The 11584-nt window shown below is 37.7% G+C and overlaps 1 protein-coding gene across 1 annotated transcript; it reads right to left on the reverse strand.

Moving 5' to 3' along the window:
- Window positions 1–1808: 1808 nt before the first annotated feature.
- LOC149616720 (uncharacterized) lies at window positions 1809–11095 on the reverse strand. The gene is made up of 2 exons (XM_089857151.1): window positions 10594–11095; window positions 1809–4430 (listed from the first exon to the last, which is right to left on the reverse strand). Exons 1-2 carry the CDS (start codon window positions 11093–11095, stop codon window positions 3718–3720), a joined length of 1215 nt encoding a protein of 404 aa, XP_089713277.1. The 3' UTR covers window positions 1809–3717.
- Window positions 11096–11584: the final 489 nt, after the last annotated feature.

Raw genomic sequence — 11584 nt, forward strand, 5'->3', positions numbered from 1 at the left:
TCAATTACGGGTTAATATTTTAAAATTGAATTACAATAAAAAAATTGTTTTCATGAAAATGAAAAATACACGAGTTGCTAAAATGCGCCTCTTCTTAGTTTAGAAAGAAACAAAAAGAACAATATTGTGGGAAAGGTGTCAATAAACAAAGCTAATTAGCAATAATTTGGAATAAGTAGCAATATTTTGGGGTAAAAACATATCCAATTTAGTAATATTTTGGAAAAGGTAGAAATTTATTCAGTTGATAATATCAAAAACAGGCGCGCATTTAGCCGCTCATAAAAAACACGAACCAGTGAAAACTTTAACGGAAATTTCTGACAAAATAACAGATGATACCTTAAATTGACGGCTGCTTTTTCTAAATATAAAAGGAATTAAATATTAAAATTAATGAATAAATGATCGTTTATTACAATATGATAATTATTACATTTAATTTGTAGTGGCGTCTGCTAAATCGACCCACTTACCCTAACCTATCGCAGCCTGTTAGAATTAAACCAAATTCTATAGGGGTAGCAGACGCCATGCACTAAACCAATGGTGGATGGCGAGGCAGTAGTCCTTGATAATTTTTAATCATGACTAATTAAATGTACTAATTATCATATTGTAATAAGACATTATTTTAATTTCAAATTTTAATTCCTTTTATATTTAGAAAAAGCAGCCGTTCTTTTAATTAAGGTATAATCAGGGCCGGAAATAAGAAAAATTTCTTATAGGACATGTGTCCAGTGACCCCCCATTTGACTGGAAAATTTATTGGACATTGTCCACTGGAGTGTGCTAAAATAATGTCGCATCTTCATAGTCAAGCTATCAAAACTTCGGAAAATTTATTGGTCAAAATGTCCAGCGACCCCCTTAGTTTTTTAAAAAGTTATGGGTGCATTTTAAAATTTTATTGGACAATGTCCAGTGTCCTGTGCTTATTTCCGGCCCTGGGTATAATCAGTTATGTTACCTGAACTTTTCCTTTAAAAAGATATCGGTAAAATCTTGAAGGAACATTGCAGTATTGAAACTTGATCTCTCGACGAAGACAATCGCTTCGAATCTCGGTTCCGTGAAAACCGGGCTTAAGAGTATACTAAAGGGAAGGCTTTCACGGCGGTAGTGTCTCGTATAATTTAATACCAAGTTGGGGTGAGACGGATTATAAACAGCAAGGGGAACAGACCATAGTCCTCTTTTAGATCCCATTCAGACATTGGAACTTAATAGTCGATGATTTGTTTATGATCTGGTATAGTTTTCTCTACTTGACAGACGACAATTATAATCAGTTTATCCGATAAGTATTACATCTAATTTTTGGTACCCGACAAGCATTTTTCCGGTAGGTTTTATTACCCGGATACCCGATAACAGAATTCGGGTACCCACCCCGATACCAAATATGCAAATTTAAGAGTACCCGAATTCAGTTTGTAAACCAAAAATCACTATACCCGCATTGCCCCATTTATATTTATATTTGAAATTTTGAAAATAGCTAAAGTTATTTTGAAGTATTAATAAGAGTCATATTGCTCCTCCTGACTTGAGTTGGCAGGGACCCCCGAGGGTGTTAATCTGGAACTAGTTCCATTTTTAGCCACATCGTAGTATACGATGAGGCTCTTAGTTTGACCCGAGCCGTCGTAGTAGTAGTAGTAGTAGTGGCCGGGGTTGTCGCTTCGTTATCGTCAGATTTTAGCTTAAAAGGAACTTTATATTACCACAACCCACCCATAGGGGTTACTGGGCTCGGTTAGAGATTTAATTTTAATTAAAATTTTTTCAGGTCAGACCCCGGGTCGCTGGCACAGTAGACAGAAATTCTACCACTAAACTATAGAGACTTGATAGAAACCTCGAGTTTTTTATCTTTTATTTTTATCCCAAAAATGTCGGGGTGATGTGGGATGGGGTACCTCTGTGGGGTCTGATACTTTTGAATTTTTATCTGTGGGGTCGGATAATTCAGAATTTGTATGTTTGGGGTTATTATATTTATTTTTAAATTTATTTTCTTTTTATTTATGTGCTAATTAAATAGATAACGATTTTACCCGTTTCCTACCGCGCTCCTCATGTGTGTCGTTCTCGTTCGGTAGCTATCGCCATGTTGTGTTTGATTGGAACGTTTTGGCGGTTAATTCAAATATGGTTTTAGATAGAGCTAACATAGTGTTAAATGAGCATTATGCGTCTGATCAATTTAGCATTGCTAAAGGTAATTCGAGGGGATAATCACTATAACTAAACTTTCCCTTTCAAATATTTCTGGGCATAAGTCCTTGTTAGAAATTTATAAGATCCGATAAGTGTGCATCGGGAAGCCCTCAGATGAGCGGTTCCCGTATGAGCGGATTCCATAATAGCGGTCCTCATATCAGCAGTTCCCTAAATAGCGGTTTCCCGAAATGGCAGTTTACCCGTTACAACAGTTACCGATACAGCGGTTCTCGCAAACGCGGCGTACCATTACAGCAGTTCTCTGAAGAGCAGAAAAACAGGAATGTGAAAAACGACTGTTGTTAGTTATGGTGTACGCTGTGTTATATGAACTTAAATAGAACTAGGTCAGATATGGTTAGCTTCAAGTTGATTATTTGAACCCCCAATAGTGTTAGGTTAGGTTAGGTTTGGTTAGGTTAGGTTGGGTTTGGTTTGGTTAGATTAAAGTTGATTATTTCAATTAAATAGTATTAGGTTAGGTTAGGTTGGGTTTGGTTTGGTTAGGTTAAAGTTGATTATTTCAATTAAATATAATTAGGTCAGGTTAGGTTGGGTTGGGTTCGGTTTTTTAGGTTTTGTTTTGATTGGTTAGACTTGGGTTAGTAATATTTTTGAAATGGTGTTACGCCTTTTCCAAAATATTGTTGTTTATCTTCATTCACTTCCCAAATAATAATATGCCTTTTCCAAAAAATTACTGTTTACAATTATCTACTTCCGAAATAAAATAACCTTTCTTGAAATATTTTCTATCCTGGTATTAGAATTGTAAACTGATACAGCCTGAAGAATAGTGCAATATTTAAGTGTACTTTAAAAACACGATCCGTTAGTAGGTCACATTACTGACTAAATGATCACAGAAAAAGGTAGTTTTCGAAAACCACGAATATATCTGAATTGTTAAGAAATACTCGAAACTGAAGACAAACACTGCTATTTCCCAAAATAGCGGCCGCTATTTCTAAAACAGCGGCCGCTATTTCTAAAACAGCAGTTTTGAACAACGCCGCTGTTTTTTTGGAATCGCAGCTGCTATTTCGAGAACTGCTCTACCGGGAACTGCTCATACGAGGTACACCCTGTGCATCGGCATAAGTCTATGTTGTAAACTCATCGAGGGGATTATCACTAAAACTATCTGTTCTTCGATTCGCCGGAATATTAGAATTACAGCATAAGTAAGTTTATACAGTTATAATTTTACCACTGTTTAGAGTAGGGCATCGAGGGGCTATTAACTCTGATTTTATGCACGGTAAATCATTTAAGCATTGTAAAAGATAGCGCTATTCACTCATTAGGGCAAGTTATAGAGGGGTTATCCACTCATTAGGGTAGGGTATAGAGGGGCTATTCACTCGTACGATGTGGCTACTATTACGAGCCCTTGGGCCGTCTTGTTTAAATCATCATTATACCCACTACGCAGTTCCATTACATCTTCATATCCATATCGATGAGCTATGTCTAATGGCGTTTGCCCTATTTTATTTTTAACTGGGGAATAGCGCCGCGTTCAAGTAACAATTTCACGACATCAACGTAGTCCTCATATGCGTTAACGCGGCCCCCAAAAGCAGCACGCATTGGCGTTTCACCGCTGTTTCTCGGTAAACCGTAATTAGCGCCGCGTTCTTGTAACAATTTCACGAGGTCAACACGGCCCCAATCAGCGTCAAAGTGCCTTAGCGTTTTACCCCAGTCATACTTTAAATCGCAATTAGCGCCGCGTTCTAGTAACAATTTCACGACATCAACGTAGCCCCCATCAGCGGCATAGTGCATTGGCGCTTCACCTCTGTTATTCTTTAAATCGTAATTAGCGCCGCGTTCTATTAACAATTTCACGACATCAACGCGGCTCCCATGAGCGGCCCAGTGCATTGGCGTTTTACCCCATTTATCCTTTAATTCGTAATTAGCGCCGCGTTCTATTAACAATTTCACGACATCAACGTGGCCCCTTTCAGCGGCTTGGTATATTGGCGTTTCACCGATGTAATTCTTTAACTCGTAATTAGCGCCGCGTTCTAGTAAGAATTTCACGACGTCAATTTGACCCTGGTATGATACAATGTGTAACGGGGTCTCTTTAAACTTAGAGTCTCCACAGTTCACGTCAGCACCGGCATTTATTAAAAGTTCTGCAATTTTAACGTGGTTGTTTGAAGAGGCAGGGTGTTTTCGAGTCATGTCTAGTTAAAAAAAGAGCATGTATAACTAATCACGCACCGAAGTATAGCCAAGGTCAGGAGTTCATAATAACCCCCTTGTTATTTAATTTAACCGCGGAATTCTCACTCACACCATGGCCAACTATGGCTGCGTTCAGTAACATTCATCAGGAAAAACGTCGATGTTTGGGAAAATGAAATCGTTGTTCTTTTGACGTCATGATGACGTTGCAGTTGTTGAACGTCACAATTTTGCGTAATCTATGCTTTTCAAAATGGCGACGATATTATGATAACGTTATGGCAGAGGCTTAAATAATGAAACCGAACTATTTACAAAGATATTATGCTTCAATTTATCAACTAAATCAAAACGCCTATCTCTACAGGTACTGTACAATTACCAGAGTGGTTTTAGGGCTAGACATTCCACTATTACCTGCATTTTCGACCTTTACGAAACCATACTAAACTATCTCCGAAATGACATGTACGTTATGCTAGTGTTCATAGACCTGTCAAAGGCTTTCGACACGGTGCAGCATGACATATTACTTGGTGATCTCGAGAATGCTGGTATAAGTGGTACAGTACTAAAATGGTTTAAGTCCTATCTACACAACAGGCAGCAGGTACTCTTTCATAATGGGCACTACTCTGAAAAGCTAACGATTAAAAACGGGGTTCCCCAAGGCAGCGTCTTAGGGCCCCTCTTATTTAATGTTTACACGGCTGACCTCCATAATTCTCTGCTCTCATCAAAATCGAAGGAGTATGCGGACGACTCGGCTCTAATTGCAGCAAATAAAGATCTGCAGAGGTTAATAACGGACACTGAGCTTGACTTAGATCAATTAAAAGTTAAATTATTAGAAAAAGGTCTCGTTTTAAACGAAGAGAAAACAAATTTCATGTTAATATCACCAAATAAGCAAATGAGAAACCAAGCCGACTGCCTAGTAACTCTGTGTAAAGGGACAATAAAAAAAGTAGATAATTTTAAATACCTGGGCCTGTGGGTAGATGAAAAGCTCACATGGACTAAACATGTGGAATATGTTACTAAAAAAGTAAACACGAGACTATGGCTTCTGAGGCCGCTTCAGAAATACCTAGACACAGATTTTTTAAGAATAATATACAATGCCGGCATAAAGCCAATATTACAATACGGCAACATATTCTATCACAACACCTCTAAATTAAATCAGTCTAAATTAAGTTCTTTAAATTATATGTGCGCTAAAATGATATCCAATACTCGAAAATACTCCTCCACGACTGCCGCAAGGGAAGTCGCAAATATCAATACCATGGACTTTAATTACTACTTTGACCTCCTAATATTCATGTTTAAAGTGAGAAATGGCCTCTTCCCAAAATATATAATAAACTGGTTCCCAAAGGGAAATAATAATATAAGAACACGAGGAGATAAACATAACTTCTATTCTGAAAGTTGCAACTCTCGCATCAGAGACAAGAGTGAAAAATTCCAAGGCATAAAATGTTGGAATGAACTAGACGACAATCACAAAATTATAACTTCAATAACGCTTTTTAAAGATGCCATGAGCAACCATGTCGCACAGAAACTAAGTCAATGACGCTACGATTACCTGTAAGCAAATGTTAACAACTGCCAATTTAGGCCCCATATTTTTAAGCTAACTTATTTTATATTACTTTTATGTTTTAATTTAACGCTGGACATCATTGTAAATAAGGGCTACACCTTAATGATTGCTCCAATAAAAAAGCCTTTATTATTATTATTATTATCATCATAAGTTAATTAAGCCTTAATTGAGGCTTAATTAACTTATGTTATTATTATTATTATTAAAATTCTGTCATAATCCTTTTTTTTACCGAAATTAATATATTGCTGTTTAGTATTATCAAATGCGGATTATGCTTCCCCCCACTTTTCCATAACTTTGACCATGGATTTCATGATATCCCCGAAGTAAAAACTAAGCAGACGAACAAAAAAGCTTTTAACCAATCATGAGCCCCCTAACCATAGATAACCTCTTTAATGCCAGACCAATAGGCGACGGCTATTACTATTTTCTTGCATGGGACCTCGACTCGACCTCGCCGTCGACATAGCCGGGAGGCCCGGAAGGCGAATTTGCGGTATCGTTCCGTAGTCGTTATAAAATGTTCAACGTTTTAAAGCTCAAGTTTTGAAATTTTTTGAGACATTTACTTAGTTTTCAACTAAATATTATAAGATTTTCTTTAAATTTCAACAGAAAAATAGCTCTCCGAATAAAATTAGACACGAAAACTACACTAAGCCTTGGCTAGATATCAGCGGCTGAGGGCCGGCCGAGCGGCGCATATCGAGCTGCCGGCGGCCGGGCTTGCCGTAACGGCGAGAACAGAAAAAATACCTCGTTAAAAAACAGATGCACGGCGTCTTAAATAGTCCAAGCAAAAGCTACCCAGATTGATAACATTTTAACGCCTTACTCCTAAATAATCTTTGGTATTGTGAATAGTTTTATCTAAAGAATATTTTAGACACCCTACTCAGTCTTTATAGTACTTCTCGAATTTAGGTACGATGTAAATCGGTTCTTTAGGCGGAAGGATCGGATGGATCCGAAGGAGCCGCGTTACTGAACTATTTCCCTCCGCGTAATGGGTGGTTCTTTCCTAGGAGCTTATAGCGTTTTCCTTTGGGTCCTCGCGGAGCGCTCCCATGGAGGAATAAAACTAGGAGATCCTATTCTTCAAAAACAGTCTCTAACGAAGCTGGAAACTACTACTACCATTTTTATTGCTCCTTGGGAGCGCTCCGCGAGGACCCAAAGGAAAACACTATTAGAGAATATCGTGTAGCTCCCCCAGGCACATGTTACGTACTTCATGTGTAAAGCCTAATCGGCTTCTGGTATTATTATACATAAGGATAATATTTGTCAATTCTTCACTATTTAAGATTGCGGGAGATTGGGATGTACTTCCCTCCATTTTTTTTGTCACGGCGCAAAATGTCGAAATTTACGTCATGAATCCGATGCTCATCGAAAAAACCCCCTCTCACAGCTAATCTTTCTGATGGGCATCCGATGAGCATCATGACGTCATGCCGAAAGACGCGAAAAAGCGTTCTGTAAGACATCGATGTCATCTTTTAGTCATCGATGTTTTTGATGCCGGTTACTGATAGCAGCCTTAGATAACCTTCTTTCGGCGGTAGAAGGCCTGCTAGCTTTACGCGAGCCCCATGTTAAAAAACGACAAGCAATTTTTAGCAAAAGCGCCCCTAGTTCCAACTTTCGCCGTTAGGTGCGCTACCAACCCAGTTTTCTTCGAAATGCTTTCTCAGTGGATAAAGAATGCGCGTGACTTACCGTGAGGAAATTTTATTTCACTCCCTCTCTCGGACTACAGCTTATTCTATAGGGTCTTTGCGAGTGACGTCAAGTTACCTACCCCCTTTCCTCTCCCCTTGCCGGCTGCCCGCTCTGGCCACGTTAGGACGCCATGTTGACATCCCCTGAAAACCGGTTTTCCCCCCTATTTCTTCTCCCTTTTTACTCTCGCGGAAACACCCTATATGTACTCTATTACAACATCGGTTGTCAGAAGGTGCAAAGTTAGGTGTCTATGTAACGTAGCTTTGTACGTGCTGTCAAGAGACGAAAAAATATCTGGATATTTAGGATTTAAAATATCCGAGAGTTTTTTCGCTCCAGTGCACGGACCACTAGGCCTTAGTTTCAAATACGTGTGAAATTACCTACAGCCTACTACCGTCTCTTGTCAGTAAGCACAAAGCTAGGTTACATAGACACCTAGCTTTGCGCGTACTTACAACCGATACTGTAACAGAGTATATACAGAATAAGCGGTCGTCCGAGCGAGGTTTCCCAAAACGGCACATTATTAAAAAATGTTGGCCTAAAATGGCACATTTTTTGTAACCATAAACGGCACATTTTTTTCGTAGGTTTTCTGAAATCTGATTGTTTACTGTAGCCCAAAACGTCATATTTTTATAGCCTCATTTGGACAAGTTGTAAGCCGATAGACTAGAAAAATGGACTTCAAATTAATTGCTAGTAATAAGGGTGGCCAGTGCTTAATATTTGACCAATTGAATTTAAATTTAAGTTGTTCCGCACACTAAAGAAAAGTAGCGATATTGTATGGCGACAGACTTAAAGAAAAAAGAAAAAATAAGTGGCGCTAAAAAAATTAAAAGAAAAAGAGACCGAGAGAGAGAAGCTTTTCTCGAAGAAAAATATTTATTGCTAAAAAATAGGGAAATCGATGTACAAGAATATATTAAAGTGCTAGGACACAGGTTTAAAGGTTTTAAATTGTAAACCATAATCCAAGACCAAATAAAAATTTTATTTTATTTTTCAAAGTGTGCCGTTTTTGGTTGTCGGAAAGTGTGCCGTTTTAAGCTATCTATTTTTTGAGGGTGGCGAACAAAAATGTGCCGTTTTGAGCGACCTCCCGTCCGAGATAGGCAGTTGCCTATCCTATAGCATGAAAACAAATTTCCCCACTCGCTTTGATTCTTTATCCAGGCTTTTTCTACGGGAAAAATATTCGGAAGTGGACTCGATATTAGAGCATTTTTAACACATTTACCGATTTTTTTCGTGGCCAAATTTTAAATGAAAAGTCAAGAAAGTTCTATTTTATATTTTGAGACCTGTTTCATAATTTTCCGTCCGTTATTTGACGAATAATCAACATTCGAAATTGGAGTTCTTTTTAAGGCGGATAAATGGAATTTCTCGGAAAATATAAGCCTTGGTCCAACGGGGCCACTTAATTTTATTGTAAACCATGGATGTACTAATAACCCTAGTTTTTAGTACATCCATGATCCATCATCCATGTGTAAACTTCCTTCGGACCAATGACCAAGGCCTAATTCCAGACGGTGCATTTCTTCGCCTTAAAAAGAACTCCAACTTTAAATGATGATTATTCGTCAAATTATCAATGCAGAATTATGAAATAGGTCTCAAAATATAATTTATAACTTACTTGACTTCTCATTTAAAATTCGGCCGCGAAAAAGATCGGTAAATATATTAAAAACTCCATCGAAAAGCCAACTTCTTAGCCAAGGCTTAATTTACACCGTTCCGACAGACGCAGACGCGAGCCATTTTCGCTCCCAAAATCACAAGATAAAAATAGTGCTAAACCGGAAGTGAGTAAGTTAGTGCGCATGGGCGCTAAAAATTGGGGTAACTATTTCTTTGGGAGTTAAGCGGTGTATGAATCCGCTGAGCTTATGGCGACACTTTGTTGTTACGGGCTTTTTATTTAGTTTCATACTTATTATGAACTCCTGCCTAAGTTTATAGTTAGTTGGGGAATCATTGCATTTTAAACGGTTAATAATACTTCATGAGTAAGATTAAAGCAAATATGAAACTTTAAATTATTAAAACGAAGTGAAGTTGTGTTTCCATGAAAAATTAGAAGCGACACTGAGAATATTTCTATCCACGTCTATGCTAAGTAGTAAGAATGGTGAGAAGTGACCGAGTACTGAGTACTCTAGTAAGTGTGGAACCATAAAGATTACTCGTGTCGCATCTAAATTAGGGATATCAACTTGCCACAAACCCAGTTTTCGGTTAACTGGTTTTTAAAAAGGCCGGTTTAACCGATCCAAAAAAAAACTGTCAAAAACAGAAGCACTTAGCAGTGTGAGGAGTAACGAAAGAATGAAGCTTTATTACCATTCAGAAATCATACAAATAGACTGACGTCGCTCACTCACTGCGTCACTACTAAGTGCTGGGCATAAAATTCAAGTGACTGAAACGTGAATAGTGATGCTAGAGAACAACAGAAAACGGGCCTTTTTCCAATTTTATAAATTCAAAGAAAAAATACCATTTCAATTTTAACCAAAAAATTAAAACCCCAAAAAGGCGGTGCTGCGGATTTGAAAAACGGTTTTCGGTTAAATCGGGCTGTTTTTGATATCCCTAGTATAAATATTGGTGTCTTTAAATATAAGGATGTAAAATTCAGTAAAAACAATCAGTAGATAATATAGTTTAGTCTTATAACCAACTATATAAGATAATTTCTGTATTATTAATTTCAATGGTGAGAAATAAATTACTGATGAAAAAAACTATGTATTTTAATGAATGCAGAAACAAATAAAAACATATTAACTTACCTATACCAGAACTTGTTTCAACATCGGCACCATTCTGCGTACAACTATATCTGCATGCTACATACAATGGACTAAATTTGTCACACTTTAGTGGATTAACGTCACTTCCGGCTTCTAATAGCTTCTCGACGATTTCGGTATAACCAAACCGGCAAGCCAAGTACAAAGGCGAAAAGAATCCAAGGGAGCCATCAGATTCCCACCGTTCAACTTTTTCGAATTGTCTTTCCCGATACTGAACTAAAAGCTTTAACAGACTTTGGTTATCTTTGGATAAAATGTCGATCAAGTTGCTCAGTGTGTCAAGTTGACCTTCGCGGATTAGTACGTGTAGAACGGTTTCTTTAGAGGCATTGTGGCTAGCTGATGGATTTGAGACATAATTTTCATCTAAAAATTTTATATAACTTTGTAATATCTTCTCAGTTCCCTCGGAATTTTTGCCATTTCGAATGAGTACATCGAGGAAGGTTCGAATCACTGTAAATCCCGCTTTTAACATTATTTCTCGAGTCAAAATTAACAATTTATTCCAGGCACCTGCGTTTCATTCCATAATTTTAGCTAGGTGCAAAAGGTAATCCACTACGAAATATTCAGCAAAGGTTCGATGTATAAACGTCAGATTTCCAATAAAAACTCCCGCCTTTAAAAGCGAATCCTCTAGTAGGCCTTCTTCGTCCTCAAGTTCGTGGTAATTCAATTCTTCATATACGTTTTCAGACAGTAAAAGTTGAAGAGCGTATTGTCTGTGTTTCTTAAGTATTTGTGTTTTCATACTTTTTAGCGCATGGTTCGCAGCTACGTTACCGTCCGTCGAGGAAACCTTTTCGGTATCGTAAATTGCCATTTTACCTTCAATAAAATCTTTGTATAAATCCATTAACGATACGTTGTCAATCATTGCGAATTGTCCATTTGAAATGTTACGGAGCATATATGACGCTAATAATCTGCATTGTAATGGAACTCCCATGAACTGTCTTTCGTT

This window comes from Phalangium opilio, unplaced genomic scaffold (genome assembly GCF_054372755.1).
Source record: "Phalangium opilio isolate 3A_F unplaced genomic scaffold, DU_Popi_V2 ptg000217l_1, whole genome shotgun sequence".
Lineage (NCBI taxonomy): Eukaryota > Metazoa > Arthropoda > Arachnida > Opiliones > Phalangiidae > Phalangium > Phalangium opilio.